Genomic DNA, 27712 nt, shown 5'->3' with positions numbered 1-27712 from the left:
ACCAGTATCAAAGTGAATGTACTTTTAAAATGTAAATTTTTATTTAAAAAAAACTTAGGTTTATTATAGAATTTTGGAAAATGCACATTTGTATAAATGCCAAAAATCTCATTCAGGAGCCTAATTTTATGGTATTTGGGATTATACAATTCATGCTGGGTTAAATTTCTACTCTTGATACCTGTATACATGAATTAATAGGATTTTCTCATGTCATCAAATGTTCTTCTGCAAATGATGTTTATTTACTATAGAGATCTCTTATCATTGATCTACTTAATTTTTTATCTTAGAACATTTCCATTGTTTCCAGGTCTTAAAAAATTATTATTCTTAAGTTACACTGTAACTGATATGTGTGTACTTATCCTTGGGATAATTTCTCACCGTGGAGTTGTTAGATCAAAGAATATGAGTATTCTGGGGACTTGTGGTACTTAATGCCAAGTTGCCACCAGAATGGCTTTTCTTGGTGATAGAGAAATCTGTTTATGCCACTGAATGTGCTGAGTGCCCATTTCTCTCCCACCTGTTATTAATTGTTGGGTTGAACCATTTCCATTTATATAGTTCACAGAGTCCTTGAGGCAAAATACATGGGTTTCCCAGATGATTTATGACTATTCGTAGTTCTGAATCAGATACAAACACTTGGAGACAAAGGAAGCACACAGTTCTATAATGATCGCAAAACTCGGAATTCCCTTACAGTAGGAGTGGCAGTGCTTATCTTAGGGCTAGTTCTTGTAAAGGTTTTCTGCATTAACTGGTATCTTCAAACCAAAGAGCAGTGCCAAAAAAGAAAGTTCTACTGGAAGTGAGTGAGTGCGAGGAAGAGGCAATCTAGGGACCTCTTTCTCTGCAGCTCTGATTGGGCCCATGAATACAGATTATCTAGAAGAATAGATGGACGACTTGTTCTTTAAAAAAGTCTTCCTCAAATGTTGTAACTCTCCATCCAGCTTTGAGGCCATGAGGTCAAAGCAGTATATCCAGGCAACAGCCTGTATTACAGCCAGGTGGGTATGGCCCTACCTTTTGACAGATAATTGAGCTGGAAGTGGAACCCACATTCTTTTATGAAAGCTAAAGAGGATAAAAAGTAGAAACAGTATATGGTTATATTCTCCATTTTCTGAATTGAGCTAAGGACTCCGCACTCTGTAAATACTGTTTGAGGTGTACTCACTGTGTAGACAACTGTGAGGTCTAGACCTAGGGGTTGGCAAACTGTGATCTATTGGCCAAATCTAGCCCAATGCTTTTGGTTGTAAATAAAGGTGTATTCGACATTGCCACAGACATCTGCTTGTTTATTGTTTGTGGCTGCTTTCATGCTCCATTAATAGCCAAGTCAAGTAGTTGCATAAAGACCATGTGACCTGCAAATCCTAAATTATCTGCTATCTGGCTTTTTACAGAAAATGATGGCTGACTTTGCTGTAGGCCCCTGCACGATCTGGACCCATTGTATATCTAACAGAGTTGATTTATTTTTAGTCTGAGTAACCAAATCTGTAATTTTCTTTTAACTTTGGTTTTTAAGAGTTGGAGGTTCGTCCTCACCTCAAGATCAAGCAAATACCACATTATTTCACTTCTAATTCTTGTTATCTCTTTTGTTATATATTTAACATATTGACATATTCTTTTCTTCAGGAGATTGTCACTGAGGATTTGTATCTTGTACACTGCCACTATCAGTTTTAACTTTCTTTCTATGGTTAGCGTAAATGCCCCAATACTTACAGCACTAAATATTTTTCACAAAATGTGAAAAATATGCACAAAATGTGGGGTGGAGATGGAGAGTCACGTGTGTCGGACTCTGTACAGTGTCTCCTATTAGCGAGGGTTCTCTTAATTGCGTTATATCAAACCAGTACATGTTGCACTCTTTGAGAAAAGTACATTGGACGAGATTATCTCAGTCAGCCCTCCTTTTGGCCTATTAACTATCTTCCTACCAGGCTCTCAGGTCCTCTGTTTTGGCTCACTCTTGTACCTGTTTTCTCATAGTTCTTGACATATGGTCAGTGGTTAAATATTTGGTGAACGAATATCATAAAGCATATACTGGAAGTTGTATAATTCAAGACAGCTGCCTAATTTAATTTCTCCAAGGAGTTGACAAGATAGCTAGCACTTTTATTAAATGCTCATTTCTGTATTTCCCTCTGCTTGGAAGGCCAGCATTATTATCTACAGAACTGGTGCCTTTTCACTCTGGCCTGCTTTTAGCCTTTATATTCTGTTCTGTTTTCTCGTTCCTTGGTGCAGTGCTGTTAGAATATACATGAATCATTGACAGAATAAATCAGATTCATTTAACTCTTCAAAAATTCCTGTAGTGTTCAACCTATTCAAGAAAACATTTGAATCACTTTATTCATTCCCTTGGAAAAACTTCTTTGCATTTTTATTGTAATTACATTAAACTACTAAATTAACTTGCAGAGAGCTGGCATTTTTATCACAGTGACTCTTTTAATCCAAGTTTATGGAATGTATCTGTTTAATTCAAGTCTTTTTTTCTATTAGTTACACAAGCATCCCTCCTATAAGTAACAGAACATCTCACTAGAGTGGATTAATCAAAAGCTGCCACAAAGGTTATATTAGCTTCACTATAAGTTAAGAAGTTTTCTCTATTTTTCTATTTTCAGAAATGACTTTTATAAGAGAGACTTAATGACTTGCATAAAATAGAGATTTCTGTTCCCTACAAGTTTATTATTACTCAGCTGTAAAACCATCTGTGCCTTTGTGGAGAAAGATTTTAAAAGCCTTTTATAAAGCTATTACTCTCTCCAAGTGTTCAGGTTTTTCTTGGGCCAGTTTTAGTGTTTTGCATTTCTCAAGAAAGTTATATGTTTCCTCTAAGCATTCATATTTTCTATCATTTTTATAATATGCTACTTATAATTAGTTATTCTTGTTTTATTCTTTATTTAAATATTTTTTCTTAGTTATTTTTCTTCAATTTTTGTCTGTCTTGTTAACCTTTACATTCCTAATTTTTTAATAAAAAAATATTTAATGTTCCCTACCAATATCTTAATTTTTTCCTCCTTTCTTGTTTCAGTATTGATTAATTGCAGTTAGTACATTTATTTTTGATAATTCCTGCATTCTGATAAATATATTGAAAACTATGCTTTTTCTAAATTGATTTTTTAACTACATGTTAACAATTTTTTTTTTTTTTCATTTAGAATGCCATTGTCCTTTAGATATAATTTCTCTTGGGATTTCCTCTTTTTTTTTTTTTTGTAAGATTTTATTTATTTATTTAAGAGAGAGAATGAGCAGGGGTGAGCGACAAAGAGAGTAGCAGAATCCCTGCTGAGCAGGGATCCTGACGCTGGACTCAGTCCCAGGACTCCGAGATCATGACCTGAGTCAAAGGCAGACGCTAAACTGACTGAGGCACCCAGGTGTTCCAAGATTTTCTCTTTAATACGAGAATGTTTTAGTGATATATTTTACTTTCCAGATATATGTAGCTTTATTTTGTTATTCTTTTGTTACCAGATTTTAATTTTATCACATTCTGGTCAGAAAACATATTCCACGTGATAGCTATTTAGAATTTTTAAGACTTCTTTTGTAAATTAATTCATAAATAATTTTGTTTATCTAGTCCTCATGCATGCAGAATTTTTGCATACATTTTGTGCTTAGGTATAAAATTTATATGCTTTTCATTTATGTAAATATGATTAATAATAGAATTATACATTTCTCTGTAGTGTGGCTTAGATTTTTGTCTGTTTGATCTATTAATTCTGAAAAGCCTGTGTTAAAATCAAAAACTACAGTATTTTTTTCCTTCCTATAATTCTATCAGTTGTGGTTTCATATATTTTAAATCTTTGATATCTGCTACATATATGTTCAGCATTATTATGACTTTGTGATTTATTTAACAACTAGTTGTCTTGTCCCTTATGATGCATTTTGCCCCAAATTTTATTTTCTCTAATAATAAAACTTCATCACTGCCTTTCTCTTGCATCATGTTTGCTTCACAACATCTGTTTTTTCCATCTTTGTATTCCATCATAGCCTTTTGTTCAAATATATTTCCTTTCGCCAACTTATTCTTAAATCTTACTCCTAACTACTCTGGGAGTCTGTCAGTTAATTCATGAGCTTAACCCATTTACATTTATTTTAATCACTTTAATATTAGAACTTAGAATTACTTCCTTATTTTGTATTTACAGTTTTCGTGCTTCCTTCTTCTTTCTTTTTTATCTTTTACCTATTTGCCATTAGATACATCAAATTCTCATCTGCTGCTTAAAAGTTATACATTTTCATTCTTTTCTTCTAGAGATTACATGTGAGTAATTTTGACTCAGTCTTGGGTTATTTTCTCCTAGGAACATAGAATGCAGATCAATAGCTGTATCTACCATTTAACAAAATAATAACCATCGCATAGTTTCATCTCCCTTTCCCCTCCTCTTGAATTTTTTTTTTTTTTTCAGGGGTTTTGGTTAGATATCTAGTTCCAACTCACCTATGCTTCTCCTGACTCTAATGGGATTTCAGTGCCGTCCTGATGTTAATTCACAAACCTCATTTTGGTGCTCCTACTTTACTATATGGCACCAAAGTTTAAAGTTAGTGGCCAGGATGTCTAAACTTAAGGTGAATGGAATAGACTGTCCCTGATTTACCTCCAGATGCAGGTTTACCCAGTTACATGTATAAGATGAAAGATGAATTAGATTGCTGTCTACCATTCCTGGTTATAGACACTTGCCTGGTTCATTTACTCATGTTTCCCAAACATATCTGGAAACACCTGTGTTCTGTCTCTTAAGAAATTCTTACAATTTTTTTTGCTAATTGATGAATGAGATTTTTTTTTTTTTTTTTTTTCCATCTCCAAAGTTGCATTCAGGAAAGGCAGTAAATAGTTTTTATTAGTATGTGTTGTTGTACTGCACTGGCTGTTTGCCCCTGGTCAGTTCAGTCATTTTATCTTTTTTTTTTTTTTTTTTTTACTCATTCCGTCATTCTACTATCCTTTAAAATGTTTGATTTCTCTTTTCTAACTTAGGGCAATAAATGCTTAGTTTACTTTATTGTTTAAACATTAAAGCACTTAAAAATATGAATCTCTGTTTCGCTAAGTCTTTGGCAACATCTTTGAGTTTCAGTGTTCATTCAGTCATCATTTTACAAATAGTCTTTATTTTTCATTTTTAAATGTTTTTATTTTCTCTTTGACTTGAATAATTGAGGAAACAGTTTTTAATTTGTAACTTACTATTAATCTAATGTTTTGTTACATTGTGGTCAGATAATATTGTCTATAAGTTTCTTTTTTTTAAATGGCTCTTTTATTATAGATTAATATGGGTATTTGTGATAAAAGTGATATTATGTACTTTCTACCTTCTGTATCCTTATCATTTTTTCCTATTTAACCTACTACACTGAGACCCATGTAGTAAAATTACACCTCATTATATTTTGGGCCTGGTAGCTTTGATTATCTATTTTAATGTTACGTTGAAAGCATATAAAATAAAAACTTAAAGATTTCTTAATCTTTAAATATTCTTTGATGGTAATAATGTGACTGCTACTTTTGTTTGTAGTTGCTGGATAAACACACTTTTGTAAACATGTGTATGTATCTGCTTTTATAATGTAAATTTAAGTGAAGTACTTTGTTTTACTGTAAATTTTGAAAATATCTTGGAGCTCTTTTAGTCCAAAACTTTAGCAACTTAAGTTTATGGTTATAATTGTTCAGGGTTTAATATATCTCACCTCATTTTATGCTTTATGATTCCTTTATGTTGATTGATTTTTGGTCAGGATTATCTAAGTTTTTAAAAAACTATTCTCTATTTCTATAATTTTCAAAATGAAGAACAAAATGATACCATCTAGAGTTCTAAAACAATACCATTTGAATCTTTTTGATACAATCTTGGTTTCTAAGACAAGATTGTTGTTAATATTTAATTGTCACATTTTCAATTAGCTTTATAATACTATGTGCAATAAATTGTTAGACTCTGGCTTACTCAGTTTCACCTGTTATTTTCTCTACACCAGAATTTCTCATTTCACGGAGTATATCCTTGAGTAATGTATTATGTACTCATGGAGGTTACAGCGTTCATGGGCTTCCTATACTGAGAATGAGAAAATCTAATTTTCATGACATAGGAATGATAATTAGTTGGGTTTATTATTTTGATTTATTGTTTTTTTTCCTGACAGTGTTGTAGGGTAGCCTTCTCTGTTGAGCTAGATGCATACTGTAAAAACTAAAGCCTAATGCCAACCTGGCACTTGGATACTTATATTATTTTAGTCTTGTATTTTACATTTTTATCACAATTTCTTCAAGTAGGCTTCCTTTCATTGAGGGTTTTTTTTTTTTCCCCCTTTCAATTTGCTTTCCTTGTTTCCTATGTTTGTGTTTTGGTTTGTTCTTACTTAATATTTTCTTCAGTTTCTGTTACTTTTATCTCTGTTGCTGTTTCTTTTCTAGAAACACTTTGTCTTCTATATTAATTATTTTGCTCATATTTTCTTTTTCTGTTTTTCTATCTGAGGTTTTCAAATGTGTCCTCTCATATCAATGATTCAGTTTTCTGTAGCCTTAAGTATACTCTTAACTTCAGGTTATATATGCTTTTTAGCACCTCTAACATCACTTAATTCCCTTACAACATTTTTAGTTTCCTTACTCTCTATCCATTCTTTGTGCTCCTTCACTTTCTATCCTAGTAGTCCAGAGAATTACCTTAAAATATTTTTATTTATGGGCTACCTCATTTTCTCAGTTTACTTGAGTTTTCAAGTTGATATTCTCTTTACCGTCACTTGAAATATTTAGTAATAGGTTCAGTTTTGCCTTTTTCTTCTGTTTTTATCTGGAAGTGAGACAAAAACTTGTTTGTATAGTCTGCTGTCATCCACTTCTTAAATTATGTATTCCCTATCTAGACTCCCATCGGGAGGACATATCTGTGTGCCTCGTTTCCTGTCTGGTTGCTATTTTCTGGCAGTCTGTCATCTAGTGCAGTTCTCTGAGCTTCGGTGAAATACTTCAAATCTTCCACTCAGTTCTCTAAATTAAAGGGGGGGAGAAAAGATGATCTCCTGCTCTCAAAACCCGTACCAGGACCACCCCTATCTTTACTGCTCCACTTTGGGGTCTGGAACTCAAAGTATGAGGTGTGCCACTGTTCAGCCACCTTCCTGCATTATTTTCCTCTTCTGGTAGTTGCTTTCTGAATGAATGTGGAATCCTGAGAGAGTTGGAGAACTTGGTCTGAGGACAGTCCCTGGGAAAGACAATAAAGGCTGCCCAGCTTTCTCACTGGATAGACTCAGAATCTTCAGCAGTCATTGAGGATGGACAGACCATCTCTCTGTCCTTGGAGTGAAGCTTGGATGCTTTTCTTAATTCAACTTTGTGACTCTTTCATATTCTAGTTACAGTTTAGTGTCCATTTGAACCTGTGAGTTTTCTTTCTTCCCTTTTTTTTTTTTGGTTTTTTTAAATGTGATTTCACTGGAAATTTAGTGGGGAAAAGGAAGAGGCTGAATCAGAAACTGCTGGTCAGGAGATATTTAAACCAGTTGTCTACTGTTTCCCATCACACTCCTCCTCAGCGGTTGTAAGGATCTTGAGGGGGAAAATGGAGTCTAAAAACTGTGCTATTTACTTTGCTTAAGTCATAGAAAATGTATGAAAAATAATCTAGAGAAAGCTATAAATGCCTTAGATGATAATATAAAGTTACCTTTATGGAAATTTCTATTAACATGTAGAGAAAGCTATAAAATAGATTATCTAAAATAGTGTACTTAGCAGCAAACAGATACTTCTTTAAAAAAGAAACTGTACTTACATGCTTTCACCTACATCCATTTTCATCTACATCATTAATAACTAGTTTATGAATACCTACTTGGAGAGTGGCCTTGTTGGAGTAGCTCACCCAAGCCTACATATGCTGCAATTAGTGATACCATTCAGATTATATTATTATACTATTCAATCATCCAACTTCAGCTAATTTTGCATAAACTGTTCCCTGAGAAAAACACTCGATACTGTAAAGATTGGTACTATATGTAACGCTTTGAGCAGAAATTATAAAGGAATATGATGTAGCTTCATTTTTAACAGCACCTGGGTATAGGCAAGAACAGCCGTGATTCCTTCTTTTATGGAGCCTACCCTGTCATAGGTAAGACAAAGTTCATTCAAACAACCGCACTGATAATGATAAGAAGTTTGATTCCAGTACTGAAACCACTTTATAAAGTTCTATGCAAATATCGTGTATTATTTCGCCCTTGTAAAGTAGAACAGAGAATGTTGCTCTTACCCGATTGTGAGCTCTCTGGTACTAGAGAGCTCTCAAAATCTTTGCTGCAAAGACAGTGTTTCCCATTCTTGCACAGGATAGGTAAAGAAAGTGTAGAAGTTCCGTCTCTCCATTTTTGTTTCTGCTAAGGATGTTTCTATTTCTAGCACAGTTAAATTTGGATTGTATTGATTCAGGGATAGGGTACATGTTCCATATTCATCTTTATTTTGAAAGAAATAAACAAAATGGACACAGCAGGCACACCTGCAGAGTGTTACGTAAGAGCTGCTGTTCTCTGTAGGAGGCATGTGTTTATTTGTGCTGTTTGTGCTGTAACCCCAGGGTACACATCTTTGGCATTCACGTTAAAAGATGACAGAAGAGATGAGATTGGTCTTTTAGGTCAAAACACTGACCTGCAATCCTTAACCTTTTCTTTTTATTTATATTCTGTCTTTCCAAGTATTCTCTCCTAATCTGGATTTTCTGAAGCTCCCAAATTCCAACAGACGTTTCAGGCTCGGTTTCTACTAACCAATCCTGTTGACTCCCTGTCCCTGCCATCAGCCTGACCAATCTCAGATGGTGATGTGCAAACCCTTGATCTGTCCTTTGGAAAGGTTATTAGACACATGGAGAGAGAACTTCTCTAGAATAAGAAAACACAACCTTTCACCAATTGTGCTTCTCTTGTCAAGTCACTTCACCTCTCTGAAAAGCAATTTTCTCTTCCTCTCTCTGTGAAATGGAAGTATCTCGGTCTCACCTTGCCCATTTGCCAAAGTGGAAGATAAGACAAAGAGGCCAAAGCCTAAGGGTCGTCTGACCCAGCTATGGGAATAAAAGATTAATCAGGCTATATTGGAGGAGGTTCCCTACCATATTTCTCTGGGGATGATCTAAGAACTTCTCTCAGAAGGTGGTCTCCTAAAGTAAGTGTTTGGAAGGTAGGTTCTGTGTCATATGATGAGCACAGCTCATGGTGTCATTAGGTCAGTGCTTAGTTGGATAAGGAGGGAGGGAAAAAACTGTATTGCTAGCCGATTAGGTGCAGGGTGAAGGGGTTAAGAGAGGAAAGGGAGTCAGACCTGAGATATTTTCCACGCCAGCATCTGCTTCCCCTGGGAACTTGAAGAAGCCATGTAATTTGTCTGGGCCTATGTCCCCATCTGAACAATGAGGTGGACCCTACCTGTCCACCTTCCCTCACAGGCTCATTTGCAATGATAAAGGAGATGATAAAAGAGATAAAGCCGCTTTACACAGGTAAGACATTTAGTGGAAGGAACTGTGAACTGAAGTATTCAAAACCCAGCTCAGACACTCATTAGCTCTGCAGCATGCATGACTGAAGCTGTTTCCCACTACATAACCTGAAGGTTCGATTAGTTTTGATATTTTTCCTACTAATAGAGATGGGTTTATAGAAGTTCTCTTAAAGTGCATACAGCCTTAAAACAATTGCACATCTTGTTATTTTAGGCCTTGGGAAGTCTAAGAAAACATTGCACTAAAACTTTTGTCCATCTTCTGAGTAATGTCTGAATTTTCAGGCTTCAGTCTGTTTTCCTGGATTCACAGCATTTAGAGGTGCTTAGTAGCACTCCAGGCTTTTATCAGTGCTCTCCCTTCACCACTAATGAGTGCCGCTGTCTTCTGTCACCCATTTTGGTGGGATGGGAGGGTGGGAAGCCTGGAGGTCAACCCGGCTGCTTCAGTTTTCCCTGGGTTTGCCTGCACACATCGTCAGTGGATTAATCTCTATATGCATTCATAGGAATAAACATGCTCACCCGAGACAAGGATTTCTAGGCTCTGCAACCATGACAACCATCTCCAGGCTCTTCATTTAGTAAATGTCACACCTGTAGTATTTGCAAGGGCCTTGGAGTTCTTCCCATCTAGCCCTCTCAATTTTCCTATGGGAAGCCAGGACTCAGAGAAGCAGCTTTCTCTCGGTCACAGTGATCTGAACAAGGAAAATCCAAAGTCCCAACAACCTGCATGCCACCTCCTTGGTTACCCTACGGTTGAACGAAGTCAACCCCTGAGAAAATAAAATCTGGCACTTCCCCACGGTTGCAGCGTTCTTCGTAAAATCTGCCCTTTTGATTTTGTGCTACTCTTCAAATAGAAGCAGAGGTGTTTGTTTTATTGCAGGTGTGACATTTTACAGCATTTAGCACTTTTGACTAAGAAATGCGGTTGTGGTAATTAGTCTGAGTTCTTCGGATCATTCTCATCTTAGCCTGGGCTAACTTTAAATGGCTTATTCTGTGCTAGCCATTGTGCTAGCCGCTTTACGTGGGTTATCTCATTCAGGCTTCCAGTAAAGAAGGTCATGACCTATGAGGAACTGCACTGTACAGGTGAGCAAAGTGAAGGTAAAAGAGGTGAAGGGACTGTCCAACGTCATGGAGTTCGTCCGCGGTAGGCTGGAGATTAATTCAGTCTGGCTTCACACTTGGCCATGGTACAAAGATCAAGGAGTCATTCTTCCAGTCAGTAACAATTCCAGATACTTCAGAACCATCTAGACATGTGCATTTGCTGGCATTTGCTGGATGCACATAGCGGCTCTTCAATAAATGCCTATTGAATCAATCCTTATTTTCAAAGGGAAATGGAACCGGATCTGGAACCAGAAGGTCTAGGCTCTAGTCGTGGTTCTAACAGCAATTCCCTGTAACAACTAAGCCTGGTCAGTTTTTATCCACGTGCCCTGGTTTTCCACATCTTCGAGGGAGTCCAGAAATGTCAGGATTGGTGATTCTGCAAGTAGTGTGCTCTCTGTAGGGCTCAGAGCTGGAGTAAACATATCCTGGTCATTTGAGCACGTCAGGCCGCCTTGCCTGAGAGATTCATCCGGACTAGGGCTTTGTCGGTAAGACCTCATGACTGAGGTAGAAGGCAGCTGCCATGCATTTCGTGCAACACTTGCCACTTTGTTGCTCTGAGCAGCTCCTTAAAGTAGGCAGGTAAAGCGTCGTACCACTAAGGCTACGGAGAGAAACTGGGAGCGCCAGGACTGCCTCTCTGGGGCTCCTAAAAGAATGGCAGCTGCACAGAGAATCCTTCCTCTCTAGAAGCTGTTGGAGCTCAGGAGCCCCTGGGAACCCATGAGGGTGAAAGGAGCAAGAGTCACACTGACAACAGACTGCGGGAGTGAACCGATCAGGAAGTGGTAAAGTAAGAGAAATGGTGTCAGTGGGGCAGAATCAGATTTTAAAAGTTTCAACCCCCAACCCCCCACCCCACCCCAGGACCAAGAGCAGTAGCTGAGCCATAGCAGTGTAGACCACAGGACCTTAAACATAACAGGAGACTGGAGAGCGTGGGGGAAGGAGCGTTACTCTCCATCCTTCCCCCACGCCCTTGTCAGCAAGCTGAAAACCAGGGTCTGGTAAGAAAACTTGGATTTATTTGATCATAGCAATATCAGACATTTGCAGCCCTTCTGGTATAATTCTAAATCCGAAATGCTCTGAAAACTGATTGTTTCATATAATTTTGTGGCAAAGTCATTTGGTGGTAAACCTGACCAAAACAGACAGGATGCTATGTATAGTTTCTATTTTCTACCTCACTTAGTGGGAAATACTATGTTGGGTGGCAAAAAATGCTCCTGTATTTGATCACAGAGTGCCTCCATGGGCAGGCTGTGGGCAATAGGCAATTTCTGAAATTGGAAAGATTCTGAATTCCAAAAACATCTGGCCCCAAGGATTTCGGAGAAGAGACTTTAAACCTGTAAATTGTTTTCTGTAAATCTTGGTGCATTTCTTTATCCCTTAAGGAAAGGAATGTTCTGTTTGTTCTTCTCACCCTTACAGAGAAAACAGCATGGGGGGAGGGGAGAAGCAAAACAAATGTAAGCGTGGCTCGCGCGCTAATAAGCTGCAACCAAAGCTTTTGGGGGGTCTAGGTCCTCCATCGGAGTCGATTTTGGGGGGGACAGAAGTCTGCATCTGTACCTTTCCCGCAATTTAAAAAAAAAAAAAAAATCACCGATGTCATTGTGGAACTGCAGCATCCTGGTCTTCGTCTGGCAGCTGCCGGAGCCGCATAGGAGCTGCTCGGCCTTCGGTGCGTGGGACTCGCGGAACCATGGCGCCATCTTTCTTCCAGATTGGGAATCGCATCCTCGCCCTGCGCGGGCCCACTTGCCTGCGGGAACCGTGCCATCCACCAGGCTCTGGGCTCTGAAACCATTCCCTGGCACCCAAATCCCAGAGGAAGAGCTGCAGAGAGGGCTAGAAAATGTATTGTCTTTTCTTTAGTCCCCGAGTAATTAAATTCGCAGCCTAATCAGTTAGAGAGTGTGGGCCACAGACCCCACGTTTCATTAGTGTGCACCTAGTGAGTCATTTTACACACTAGACATTTTAATTTACAGCCTGCTGCATTGCAGCACTTTTCTGGGCCTTCTCTGCCATGGGATAAGGTATTCTTCTAGCCGCCAGGGCTTCCAAAATATAGATACACTTTCTTAGTTCAGATTTTTTTCTTTCTTTTCAATTTCCAGTTGCAAATCAAACACGCAGTTACAGAAGCAGAGATTCAAAAGTTGAAGACCAAGGTAAGCACCGTTAAGTGGTGTTTGAATTGTGCTTTTTACACTTCAGATGCTGTGAATAAATTCAACCCTAGGACTAAAGGATTTGTTCCTGTGCATTTGCAAGAGTACAAATGTGAGAGGCTTTTCCACTGTTAGATACATAGACCTGCCAGTGAGACACATCCCCCAGGGGGTAAACACCACCATACTCCCTCAGCCAAGATAGCACCGCGTTTTAAAAATGCATATTTACATATTTGCCCATATGTGGCCACTTCCCTCTGAGATTTCCTCAAAAAATTAAATATTACTAATGGTTCTAGCATTTGAGTTAGTTTTGACCACTAAGTATGCTGTTCTTATTATACAAGTTATTACCCTGTATCTCTTTCTCTTTATTTAAATAGGTTTATTCATTTACTTATTTTTAACTTACTCATCAGAAACAATGTATTTCAATGTAGCACATTAATACTTTTTCATAGAAAAAAATTCCAATTTCTAATTATTAAATATTATGAAATTTAATATAATGTGTGAATAATTGATTTTAAATGCCAGATGCTACTGGAAATTTTTAGACAAGTTTAGTTTGCATTATTTAAATTTGTGGTGAGAAAAACAGGTCTTGATAAAAGGGAGTATGTATTTTTAGTTTATATATGAAATAATACAAGATTCAAAAGGGCACACTTAGTTGGTAAATTATAAGGTGCTTGTAAATTCCTCGAATTGTGTCTAGGTTTATCAAATATGTAATTTCAAGGATTTAAAAATATTTTTGAATTACCTCAAAAATAATATTCTTTATTATTTTTATGGTCTTTTAAAAACTAAGACATAATTTCTGCTCCCACCACTAATGATCTGTTTTCCTGTTCACATTGAACAATTATTTTGGTTTTTCCATGTGTTTTAAATGGAGATGAATTAGCAGGGCTATTTTGGTTAAATGGTATTCTCAGCTAATAACTCTGTAGCTCTTTAGTCAAAACATGTCTATACATCATTCATGGTGTCAGCCAAGCTCTGTGAATAATCATTTTTAAATTAATAGTGGTTGGTAAATAAACAACTTGAATACAAAACATTGCTTAATAAAAGATGCAGGAAAAACCTATCTCATTTTAAATTGCTGTTGTTTCTTAGCACAGAATGGAAGAATAGATTTTTTTTTAAATTGTTGGTTATAACCAGGGAAAAAAATTCCCCTGTGGATTGTAAGTGCTTTAACAAAACTTATGTGTTAGACCAGAAACATTTAATTTAGAAATCCTATAAATTAGTATTTTGTATTTCTCTCTTTATTATACTGGCATGTAATATCTATAATAGCTTACTTTATTGTGACTCTTTATATCCATGTTGACAATAGAATTCCTAATTTTGAAATGTTTTTGATTTTTTTTTACTTTGTAATCTGTTTTGTCAATGTATTTAGTTTAAATTATGCATTAAAAGATACATATATATATTTATTTGCTGAATGTGGTATGGTCTGGGGATGTCTTCGGTTTTGAAAATTGTTAGTTTATAATGACTCCGCATCCTTTTGAACTTGAAAGGAAGCATGTGGACTAGATGAAACACTACTTTAAAGATCCATTATTGTGAATAAATGACATTTGACCCCTCACCTAAAGGATCAGCCTTGAATTCCTGTAAAAATAATGGGGTCGGAGTAGTATACTATCTATTCCCAAGAGTCCCTGCAAGCAGAAACACAAGAAGCTGCCTTTTTTGGTCCATCAGAGGGATTTAAAATAAGTCAGCAATAATTTATATTTTTTACTTGCGCTATCTTTTACACTTTCATGCAAATTCAAGTTTATCAGGCTCTGGAAATTCAGAACACTGCCAGCAAAATAATGAGCTACGACTGGGTTCGTGTTCATTGAAATAAAGGATATAATCATATTATTAAAAGGGATAAAAACCAAAGCAAAAATAACTAACATTTATCAGATTATGCCCAAGGAGCTGTTCCAGGCATGCGGTTGTGTTACCTCACAATTCTGTCTTATAGATAATAAACCCGAGTCTTAGAGAGCTTCCGTTACTTACTTGCCTAAGGTTTAAAAGGCCAATAATGGTAGAGCCGGACCTCAACTCTAAACTGAATGGCTCCAGAGACCCCTTCTTAACCAGCAGACCAAACTGTGCTTTGGCCCCTCTCTCCGTCCCAGTGTGCCTCTCCCCCTTCACTTTTCAGTTAGTCTTCTACATCTAATTGTGTGTAGGAAAAACAGCTGAAAGAAGGTACATTGAAGTTCATTGGCTAGTATCCGGTCAAACTCTCAAACAGCATGTACTGCTCACAGAATTTCAAACCACATGGGGCAATGGGAAGATCATGGGAGGTGAAATCAAATCCCGGTTTTATTATCTATCAGATGTGTGACCTTGGTTGGACAAAACATTTCCCTCTTCAAGGCTTCCATTTCGTAATCTCTGAAATGCTGAAAATAAGGCTTGCTCTTCTCATCTCAGGGTTCTAAATGATTGAGTATATGTGGCAGTGGAACTTAATTGAAAACATGCTATTAAAAACGTGACGGATTTTGCTATAGAATACCCAGATTATCCTTGCCTTGACATTTGCTTTATCCAGCTGCAAGCAGCAGAAAATGAGAAAGTGAGGTGGGAACTAGAAAAAACCCAACTCCAGCAGAATATAGAAGAGAATAAAGAGAGAATGCTGAAGTTGGAGAGCTACTGGATTGAGGCTCAGACCTTATGCCACACAGTGAACGAGCACCTCAAGGAGACTCAAAGCCAGTATCAGGCCTTGGAGAAGAAATACAACAAGGCAAAGAAATTGATCAAGGATTTTCAACAAAAGTAAGCAGCTTCTAATGACTAAAGAATTGTGTGCATTTCTAAAGAGGGCTTACATCCAGTAATCTTATAACATCTAACAGAATAGAAAAGATTATCTCGGTGATCCTTTAAGCGGAGTTATAAAGCATTTAGACGTTCACTTTGGAAATCCCTTCTATCATTTTTTTCATGCGAGATTATATTTTGTTTATTTTAGAGTTCCTTGGCTCTCAGTTACCCCCCCTCCCCGGTTTCTCTTTGATAGTTTGTCACTCCTAATAACTATGAGAACATTTGAATCTCTGTCCTTTTGGCAACAGCTCTGAGGAGAAAGCAAGAAGCCCAGTTGAAGTCACGCAGAATGACTGACCATGCAAAGCAGTAACTGGGGCCTTGAGGAGGTTGTTTCTGTCTCTGTTCTTAGCATCAGGGACTGCGGAACTTTCCCACCTCAGAGAGTGTAAACCTTGTCTAGCGAGATCCCTTGCCCTGCCATTTTCCATTGCTCACAAGGAGAATCCCGAGGGGCTCATTTCGCTGCAGTGAGAGTCTAGCCGCAAACTTGGTTTTTGTATCTCATCAGCTCTTTCCACACGAATGCTGCTTTGCTTCCCTCTGTTGGATTTTGGTGTAATTTCAGGGAACTGGTTACTTAAGGACTTTTTCATCGGCAACTTCAGGTGCCTCTGGACAGCCAGAGCAATACAGTCATGCCCGACCACTTCTGGTCTTCGTGCTAAGCCTTAGAAGCTAAGCGTATGTGTAAGATTCCCGATGTCTCCGTTATTTCCTATCTCTGAGACCCTGTTTTTCACATTTAAAGGAGACTGTTATAAAATGTTGATTATGGAAAAGGGGAAATTACTCTTTGTGGTCTGAATCCAGTACATCACTATTTTAACTCTTCCTACCAAAAATGTCATCCCTAATTGTGTTTCACGTGATAAATTTATAGTAAGTGCCAGATTTGCAAGTTGCATTCCAGGCTCCCAAAAGGGAGAGATTTTTCTCCTCCACATACTAACTTCTAGTGTGCAAGTGACAGCTCCCCCTCAGTGTTTCTGACCTGCCCAGTCCTTCGCCATTGTCATTCGTAGAAAGTAAATTGTAATTATCTTCTGTAAACTCTTGCCATCCAGTCCTATTGGTTTACAAAGTACATGGCTCTGTAAATACGGAATTGTAACTATCCTACATAGAATCAACTGCACTAAGTTACCCAAGGTAGGTCATTAGTTCAGTAGCTTCTCTTATAAATCTGTGTGGGTACTCAAGAATCAGGAGTTAACAAACGAAAATCACAGAAGCAGAATCAAAGCATTCTTCTTTCATTTAGGAGCCATTAAAATGTTTTATTTGCTTTCATTCCTAGATGCCTTTTTTCGAACTGTGATTGAGTGTTGTTTATTTAAATAGCAGCCCACTCGTGTGTCCCACTGTGCAGTTTATTGCTTCAGATAAGAACTTCCACGTGTTTTCTCATTTATTGAGTATTTGATGTCATCAGATCTTTTATTTTCTTCTTAAGAGAACTTGATTTCATCAAGAGACAAGAAGCAGAAAGAAAGAAAATAGAAGATTTGGAAAAAGCTCATCTTGTGGAAGTTCAAGGTCTGCAAGTACGGGTGAGTTATGTGCTCAAAACCACTAAGTAATAGGATGGTTTGGCTGAGTACTTAGAGAGGAGTTCTGGCTTCGAGGTTTACGGATGGATTTTCTTTTCCCCTTAGATTAGAGATTTGGAAGCTGAGGTGTTCCGACTACTGAAGCAAAATGGGACTCAAGTTAACAACAACAACAACATCTTCGAGAGAAGAACATCTCTTGGTGACGTCTCTAAAGGAGATACCATGGAGAATTTGGATGTCAAGCAGACATCTTGTCAAGATGGCCTAAGTCAAGGTTTGTTTAAACTAACCACAAAAATTATTTCCAGTGACTATAAAATTGAGCCTTACATTCTTCGTTTTCTTACCCAGAGATTTCAAAGCTGAGACAGCCTTCCTGCCATGAGAAAGAAGAGAAGGTTTATCAAAATAAGAACCTATCATTTAGCTCTTGTTTTATCAAAACCAATGCCTTGATGAAAGGAAATAACAAAATTGCCACTTAAGCCAATTTTTTTTTAAGTCATGGTAATATTGATAGACTTAATGAACTACCTTAATAAGAATAAGTAAATAAACTACCCTAACATGATAGTTCATCTAGGATGAGCTCCTACTTATGTATTAATAAGTAAATCTTATAATTTTTAAGTCATTAGAATGAAAATCTTTTTCCTAGTATCAGAAGGCTGACTATCTACTTCTAGCACTTGGAATTCATTGAGTTACAAAGTTCTGTATACTTTTATGGTTTTACTTTGGTGTCCTCTCTATACTTCTCAGTCTTTCCTGTCAAAGAGCAAATAAGATTCAAAACACTGGAAATATTTGTTCTTGCAAATGTTTGTCTTGTTTTATGTACCAGCCATAAAGCAGTCACTTGTTTTCCTATGCAAACACACATCCATACAGAGGTTGTGTATATATGAATGTGAATGAATGCTTTAATATCTATAGTACATTTATAAATTAGAAAATGTGTAAGAATTTATAAAGATAAATACACAGGAGGATATAAAACCTTTGGTCTCATCTTTTAAAGTTTTTACCTAATAGTCCTTGGAAAAAGTGAAAGTAAAAGAATGTAGTGAATCAGCGCCGTCATGATAGGACGGACAGCTCACAGGCAGTGATCTGACATGCAGGAAAACTGTTCACTAATGAGCTGTATAATTCTCTGATGTTCTTTCTCACATATTAAAATGTCTCCAACGAGACTTCTTTTGATAGGCAAGTATTTATATCATATCATTAACTTTTAGAATTGCATTCTTAGCCATTAAAAATGAAGAGTATTGGAAATCTTCATTTAAAATTAAAGTGAGATCTAGAACTTTGAGATCATTTACTACATTTGTATCCTTTTGCTGGGCTTTTCCTTAATAAATATAATGGGTACATCTTGACTCCTGGGTGGCTTAAAGAGGAATGTTTAGCAAGGGCGTTACCACTAACTGAAGAGCTGTGTGTCTTCAGGAAGGTCATTTAGCATCTCTGGATTGGTTTTACTATGCATAATATAAAAATAGTCACACTTGTTTTTTCTCCATACTAACAGGTGTTTTGAAGTTACATGTCTTTGTTCACTGAGGTGAATCAATCCTTTATAGGATTATAATTGTTATATCAGGAACTTTAGAAGATTGATTTCTAAAGAAAAATCAGAAAAAAAATCAATGTTTTCTTCACCTTTTGGAATATTTTAATTTCATTAAATTAATTGTAGTTTATAATAAATATGTGTTTCTGCAGTGACATGCACCAGGTGTGATCCATAAACCAGTGGCTTTCCAGTGTTCAGTTCATTTCTGTTCATTTGTTTCCATTCAGAAATCTGTATCTTGTCAAACATGTAATTAATGGTATTTATTAAATTATGTGACTACAGAAGATCAACAAACTCTACTATTAACATGCTGATTTGGATCTAAACCTTATATTTCTTCTGAACCCTTTTCCTATTCTACACCCTCCATTTTGCCACATAATTATCAGTTTCCCTAGCAACACTGTCGGTTCACAGTGAGATGCGAAGACTACTAATTCTTACTGAAACCAATCCATGCTTGTGCAGTGGAGGTAGAATCAGTCATCTTAGACATTAGTAGCATACATATCAAGCGCTTGCTCTTCCAGTTTTGCTGCCGAGGACAGTCAGTGATAAATCTCCTTGAATTTCAATTGCTTGATCACATAAACTAAAATGGCTTGGTCAGTAGCTAGATAGGAATGCTCTGGAAAGCACTTTTCTAAATTGATCCTTTGCTTCTGTTGCTAGGGAACGCAGAAGTCCTAGAGGTTTAGAAAAGGAAGTAAAACTGAGGACCAAACAAAGGCTGTGCGGCACTTAAACATCCCCTCCCCTCCCCTGCCACATACCTTTTGGCAGCAGGATGGGTACAGCAGTTGCCCTCAGCCCTACTAGTTTCTGCCCCGCAGATGCAGTGCCTTTTCTCCCCACTTCCTGTGGACTGTCCAGTTTTGACTTGCCTTCTGAACACTGGAGTGCTTTATTGATAAGATGAGTGGTTTAGTAGATCTTTAGGTCTTGAGGCTCAGTGAAGCAAAAGGATTATCAATTAAAGTCATTGAAAAGCTCTGTTAGAATGCAATACTGAAAGAAAGAGAATGGAAGGAGAGCACGTAGGGGGCAGAAGGGGAGGAGGAGGAAAGGAAGCCCACATGCAGTCGTTTCTTCACAAGGAATCATGTTCTTCTACGAATGAGCTTCCCAGATGAGGAAGGATTAATTATGTGACTGTAGGTATTGAATTTATGTTAAGTTTTCAGAGTGATAAAATCATTTTTCAAACCATGCAGAAATTTACCATAGTTACAGTTCTATTTGAACACTATTTGTGTGGTTCTCTCTATAAACCAAACCTACTTAAGTAGCTCATTAAAATTGTGATAGATTATACAAAGCCATTAATATGCTCTAATACATCTTTTTTCATAATACATAAAGCAAATATAACATTTTTTTTAAGCCAGGAGCCATGACAGACCCTTATTAAGGATTATTACCTAATTATTAAGAGTTATTAATTAACACTTATTATTCATTAACTAGAACACATTGTTTTACCCGTGTTCCAGGATGTGAAAAGTAATTATTTTGCCTTCCGGTCATTTTTTTTTGTTGTCATTTCTTAGTGCCTGAGTAGTGCTAGTCTATGTATGTCCTCTATCCAGGAGCCCTAAGTAAGTAGAAGTATCTGCGACTGCCCAGGGATTGAGTCATGATTAGAGTAAGAGCAGAGAACCGGTTAGAGAGATCTTGGAAGAAAAGGGTTGTAGTCTTCGTTTGATTAGATTCCCTGGAAAACTCCGCTGAACAACATGAACTTCCCGCACTTCAGATATTCCGGGATCCTTAAGATGATACAGTTTTTGGCTTCAAATATTGTAAAGGCTCTTGTGAAAGGCTCTGCATATTTCATAGAGATAATGAAAAACTAGGACTAATTGGTAGAAGTTACATATGAAGGGAGATTATCACTATCCTGCCTCGAGAGGTTAGAAGTAAGTATGATACCTTTAGGAAAGTGTTTTGAATACTGGAAGTGTGGTGCCTCCCTCACTTGTAAGAGGAAGGATGGCTCCTAGACAGAAAGAACAGTGTCCCTGCCAATCGTACAACAAGGCCTGTCATTTGTAGGATAAAGGGCAAGGAAGGTGAATGGTTTGGTTGAAGACAAATACATAGATGAGTTAAACATTTCAAGAGATGAGAGGGAGGGGCACCTGGCTGGCTTAGTCTTTGAGCATCTGCCTTCAGCTCGGGGTCGTGATCCCAGTGTCCTGGGATGGAGCCCCATATCAGGCTCCCTGCTTCGTCGGAAGCATGCTTCTCCCTCTCCCACTCCCCCTGCTTGTGTTTCCTCTTTCGCTGTGTCTCTGTCTGTCAAATGAATAAATAAAATCTTTAAAAAAGAAAAAAAAAAGAGATGGGAGGGAGTTGAAGAAGAGGAAAAACATGAATAAAATTAGAATAATTTTTTTTTTTTTCTGATTCATAGATCTTATGTTAAAGAATGAGACCTTATGTTAAAGGTCTGCTTCAGGATATTCTTGGAGTAAAAGTAGGCTTTGAGTGCCTGAGAAGAAGTCATAGCTATTTCCATAAGCACTGGGACCCATTAGTAGTTCTCAGGCATTACAGGAACTGGGTCAGTTGTGGGTTTGTGAAGGTAGTTCAGGTATCCCTGTGAGGTTTGGATATTACTACCAAATCCTTCTTCTTTCTCTTACCCGTCTACTCACCTAGTGGGCCACTAGTTAGAAAACACTGAATAGTTATCTTCCCTAAAGTGTGAACATGGAAGGATTATATAAAGCCTTTTATTCTTAGTTCCTTTAGTTAGTTACTGTTCCTTAGCTCTAACAAGAACTGAGCCAGAAGAAAAAGACTGAAGGTTCAAGATGGCAGATTGTAGGAAAGACTAGACTTTCAGCATAGATTGTATGTAGAATTAAATAATTGAATAATGCATAATTTGGAGCACACAGTGATATTGATATTGATAACATCCTTAGAGTAAATCCACTGATGATTGTTATTAGGACGTTTTCACACAGTGACCCTCAGTGTAGACTAATGGCATCACGCAAATATGTAATGCAGTGTAGACTAATGGCATCACGCAAATATGTAATGCAGTGTTCAGTAAAACCGAATTAAGTTATTGGAGAGAGTATGGATAAGACATGATGTACTCAGCTGTCCATTGATCTGGTTTGGTGCTCAGGTGCTCTTTCATGTATAGCAGGTTAAATTTCTTAACCATGTTCAAAGAGAGATGTGTTTCAAGTATGTCTCACCCTGTAACTTTGGAGTTACCTGTTACTTCTTTTGGTTTTGTCAGTTTTTGCTTTGTGGGTCTGAGGTGATGTTAATAGGCACATACAGTTTAGAATTGTCCTATCTTCTTGGTAGATTGACCTTTGATCATCAGAGAATGTCTCTACTTTTAGTAATTCACCTTAATATCTGCCTTGTCTGGTATTTGAAGAGCTGTATCAGCTTTCTTTTGATTAGTGTTTGTATGGGATATCATTTTTTTTTTTTTACTGTAAACTTTCTGTGTCTTTTGTACCAGTATATAGATGTTTATTTTTTATTACAATCTCTCAGTCTTTTTAAGTTTTCCCAAATCTTTATTTTTAAGATGCATTTAGAAAGTTCTTTAATTTATTTACTGATATGTTGAGTTTAAAGCTAAGCTCTTACTATTTGTTTCTAATCTAAAAACAAAAATCTCTATTCTTTTTATCTGCTTGCTTTCTTTCTTTTGGATTAATCAAGTGGGGATTTTTTTTTTCTAAGTTACTTTTCCTGTATTAACTTCTATTCTTTTTATTGGATACCTACAGATACAATTTAGAATATTTGCAGAAAAGAATGGACTGAATGAATATTCATTAATGTGCTTCCCGTTCAACTGGTTCTTCTTCTTTTTGAATCTTTGGGCAACTTTATTGATTGATTAAATCAATCAATTGATTAATTGATTTAAAACATTTTTCTTAGATGATGACAAATATATAAACATCAAAAAATATTGGTGGCTCTACCTTACAACCACTATTTTAAATTTGAATATTTGATCCTTGCCAGTGTATTGCCAGTTCCCTATTTTATTTAAAAAAATCCATTTATTGGTTCCATGTGAAATCATAACAATTATTTTTAGGGGGAAATGAGTTCCTATTGCAATTGGATATAAAAAATTTTTTAAATATTTATTTATTTATTTGAGAGAGAAAGAGAGAGAGAGTGCACACGAGCAGAGGGACAGGTAGAGTGAGAGAAAGAATCCCAAGCTCGATGTTGGGCTTCATCTCACAACCCTGAGGTGACGACTTGAGCCGAAATCAAGAATAGGATGTTTAACCAACTAACCACCTAGGCACCCCTAAAAAAAATCTTCCATAACACCTGAAACTAATGTATCATTCTATGTTAATTATACTAGTATTGAAGAAAATTCTTCTGTAATTGGAGTGTGACCTTGTGTCACACTCCAATATAGATAATAGAGATAATAAAGATCCTCAAAAAGTTGGAGTTTGGGCTTTTTAAAATTCTTTTTATACACTACAGGTCTTGTGGTCCCTAACTGAGCTTTTAATAAATACTGAGTGGCAATTTATTAGAGGTTATACACGTTGGCAAATGCCTCAAGTACAGTTTTCTGTGTAACTAATGGAGTACAGATCTGTATATTTAACAAACGGTTAAGTTACAGATGAAGTTAATACATTTGTATAAGATTTAAGCTGTCTAACACAGTTGTGTTCTGGAATAAAGAAAGTTCCTCTTCTACTCTGAGGTGAGCAGAATGAATACCCGTTAGCTGGCCAGGATTCTCTTCCTTAAAAATAAATAAACAGGGGCACCTGGGTGGCTCAGTGGGTTAAGCCTCTGCCTTCGGCTCAGGTCATGATCCCAGGGTCCTGGGATCGAGCCCCGCATCGGGCTCTCTGCTCCGCGGAGGGCCTGCTTCCTCCTCTCTCTCTCTGCCTGCCTGCCTCTCTGCCTACTTGTGATCTCTGTCTGTCAAATAAATAAATAAAATCTTTAAAAAAAAAATAAAATAAAATAAATAAATAAATAAATAAACTAAATAAAACAGAAAACCTGCTTCTTCACAGAGGTTATTACTGAATCCAGAAATGCACTTTATATACATTTACATATATAATGTGTATAATATCATAACCAACTTGTGTCTATACAAGGAATCCAAAGTTGGTTTAACATTCAGAAACTCATATAATTCTTACATTAACCAGAGAAGTAATCTATATAATCATGTCATTAGATGAAGACAAACATTTAGTGAATACTTGTTCATGATAAAAAGTTTATTAAACTAGAAATACAAAAGTTTATTAAACTAGAACTTTCTTTTGTTTTTAACTAGAACTTTCTTAACTTGATATGTGAAGCAAACAGAAGTCTGAGAAACAAACTGAGGGTTTTGGAGGGGAGGGAGGTGGGGGGTTGGGCGAGCCTGGTGCTGGGTATTATGGAGGGCACGCATTAAGTGGAGCACTGGGTGTGGTGCATAAACAATGAATTTGGAAACACTGAAAGTAAAATAAAATAGAATGAAAAAAAATCATATGAAGGGTGAAAGTTAAAAATCAAGAATTTCCTTTAAAAGTAAAAATATTGTTAACATTTCGCCACTTAATGTGCTATAATCACTGCTATCCAATGTTTTCCTTGAGGTCCTAGCATGTACCAGACAAACAAAAGAAATTAAAAAAAAAAAGGAATAAAAAGAAAGAAGCCAATGTGTTATTGTCGCTGATACCCTTCAAGAATATAGATTATTAGAATTAATAAGAGTTTGGCAGGATGGATGGCTCTAGGAATTATTAGACATCACTTAATTCTAACAAAGAGAAAATGCAGTTTTTGTACAAGCAATTTATAATAGCAACAAAAAAATATAAGATAGCCAGTATGAATTTAGCAAAAGTAGCTCAAGAGCCATGGTAAGACATTCAAGAAGACCTACAAAAATTGGTAGAGGTGGGAAGCCTCAGTATTACAAAAATGCCATAGAGGCAAATTAACCTATGTGTATTCCATGCAGTTCTGATGAGAATTTGAACAGGGCTTTTGTTTTTGTTTTTGTTTTTGTTTTTCTTAAAGAACTTGACAAGTTATTTCATTAATTAGAAGAACAGTTTGGCCCAGAATAACCAGGACATACTTGGGCTAGGACAAAGTGGAAAGAGCCTTGTTCTCTCAGATGCCAAGATTCATTATAAAGTAATAGCGATTAAGATAGTGTGGGGTAGTCTCAGCAATTGACAAGTAAGTAGACCAGTGTAGCTGAGTGAAATCCAGAAACAGACTGACCCATTCATGGACATTCGAGACTGATACAGAACTGACAATGCAGATTAGTGGGGAAAGGATGGAATAACAAATGATGCTGGGAAAACTGACCATATGGAAAAAAATGAAATTGGATTTGACTTTGTATCACTCATACAATAAATTCCAAATGGATCAGAGCCTTAAATATGAAAGGTAGTGTTCCTGGGGCGCCTGGGTGGCTCAGTGGTTTAAGCCTCTGCCTTCAGCTCAGGTCATGATCTCAGGCCCCGCATCAGGCTCTCTGCTCAGCAGGGAGCCTGCCTCCCCCCGCCCCTGCCTGCCTCTCTGCCTACTTGTGATTTCTGTCTGTCAAATAAATAAAAAAAAAAAAAAAAGAAAAGAAAGGTAGTGTTCCTGAATCTTTGAAGAAGATGTAGGAGAATATTGATATGATTTAAAACACAAAAATTCCAAATCATAAGAAAAGTTTGTTAAATTTGACCACAGTTACTATTAAGAAAACCTGATCATTGAAAGATACTGTACTATCTTTCTAGAGAACGTGGAAAGACATGCCAAAAATTTGAGAGAAGGTATTTGTGGCCCATTTAAGAATAAAGATTGTTATTCAGAATATGCTAAGAATGCAACTAACTTAATAGAAAAATGGACAAACACATAAGCAATCAGTTCACAGAAAAGGAAAACCTTGAGTTTGATAACATAAGTAAACATTCAACCTCATTAGTAAAAATAAAGTGATTTTCAGGTATAAAGTTTCACAGTAATATGTGAGAGCCAGCATGAAGGAAAAGTCATACAGCTATTTTGCTGAAATAATTTGGTATTATCCAGTAAAATGGAAGATATGCAAATTCTGTGGCCCACCCAGTTTGCTTCTACATGTTTATATGCTTCCGGAAGTTCTTGCAAATGTGTACCAAAAGACATGTTCAAACATACGTAACAATATTGTTCATAAGAATTGCAGAAAAAGGTGAATTAATCCAGTCATACCTTTCCACATAATGTTGAGCAAACAAAAACGACAATTTACAGAATATTGAATACTGTTCATTACCATGTATATAAATTTAAAAAGCAAGCAAAATTAATGTAGTTTGTTTAGAGATACTTTTGTGAATAGGTAGGAGAAAAGATAGGGGCTACAACTAGAAATGAGGCATAGAGAGGGCTTCACAAGTACCAATTTTATTTTGGGGACTTGATGGTAGGAACATGGGTGTCTTTTTCCTTCTTTTTCTATGTGACTTATATATATAATTTTTTTATAAATTAAATATATTAAAATAGGAATGGTCAAGTAGCTTAGTTGAAAGTTAAGAATGAGGGGAACCACAGAAGACTTTTGGGGGCTTATAATACTTAAGATTTAGTAAGGGAAGGAAAGTCAACACCAAGAGACATTTATATCAATAAGGAGATTCCCTAGGTCACTGGACTCCTCCAAGAAATCATTTTCTGCTGAGGCTGTAATCATGTGTTGTCTTTGTCCCCTTTGCCGTTCCCTGGGCCCTCAATGTTAATGGCTCTTTCCCGATACCTGTGGATGTGAAGCTGGGCTAGACCCCTACCACCATGTCTGATTTATTTCCTGATGGAGTCTGAGAGTACATTAAGCATTCACTTTTAGCGTTGGAACCCAGAATTGTAAAATAAGGTTAAAGGCATGATTAAAACCAGAATTCATTAAATGGAAAGTCATTAAAAGGAAAGTGAATGCTTGCACTACATTATCAAGAGTGTCTTATACAAGAGCATTAGATACAGAGCAATGAGGTAATTATTCCATGCTGTCACATTGTTTAGTTTTAAATTGGGGCAGGAGAGAATTCTGAAGTGGATTTAAGCTTGTATTTATCATACATACAGATATAATTTCTTGGTAAACTTTCATCATTTTCATTTTTTCCTGAACAAATTATTTGCAGTAACTTTTAATCCCCAATAAATAATTTTGACCATGAAATATTATTGAATTGCACTAATTAAAGGGTGAACATTCCTGGTAAATCACTATGGAAAATTTTAATGAACAAGCCAAATGAATGAGAAATCAATACTTATTGATTGTTTTCTGGCATATCATTAGAGCCAAAATCTGTTCTCTTACTCAAAAAGCAAAGCACCTAAATTGCCTGTCTAGTTTTGTGCAAGTTTTGCATCTGTCTTTGTGTAAGTCATTAAGACTTTTGTTGCCAAATCAAAGAGGCATTCAGAAGGAGGTATTCAGTTGCAAAATGACAACTCTCCTTGGTTCCTATTTCTCACTGCCTCTTTGTAAGTTCACAGAAGTCACCAGACCCTACAGTCCTACTGCGTATGCATTAGTATTAGAAGATGTATTAAGTTGTTTTGATAGAAAACAAGCTGTTCTTTCTGAATGAGCTTAAGCTTAGTAGTTCTCTGTCTACTTTAGGAAAACCGGACTGCTTTGTATTTTATTTGGGCTTTTAAATTTTGTTCGCTTGGAATCCAGCTATAAGGTAGATTATGATCTGGAAGT

General features: G+C 36.6%; 1 protein-coding gene across 10 annotated transcripts in view; it reads left to right on the top strand.

Annotated features, from left to right (window-relative positions):
* PPP1R9A (protein phosphatase 1 regulatory subunit 9A) overlaps positions 1-27712 on the top strand; it is a 304191-nt gene that overhangs the window by 239057 nt on the left and 37422 nt on the right. For all 10 annotated transcript variants that reach the window (XM_032306040.1, XM_032306049.1, XM_032306048.1 and 7 more), the window contains 4 exons: positions 12886-12939; positions 15530-15759; positions 17267-17363; positions 17469-17640. In XM_032306040.1, the coding sequence (XP_032161931.1) occupies positions 12886-12939; positions 15530-15759; positions 17267-17363; positions 17469-17640 (553 nt within the window). The remainder of the gene's footprint in view (positions 1-12885; positions 12940-15529; positions 15760-17266; positions 17364-17468; positions 17641-27712) is intronic.

The sequence above is a fragment of the Mustela erminea genome, chromosome 11 (genome assembly GCF_009829155.1).
Source record: "Mustela erminea isolate mMusErm1 chromosome 11, mMusErm1.Pri, whole genome shotgun sequence".
Lineage (NCBI taxonomy): Eukaryota > Metazoa > Chordata > Mammalia > Carnivora > Mustelidae > Mustela > Mustela erminea.
The sequence above is the reverse complement of the archived record's forward strand: the minus strand, read 5'-3'. Positions and strand labels throughout refer to the sequence as shown.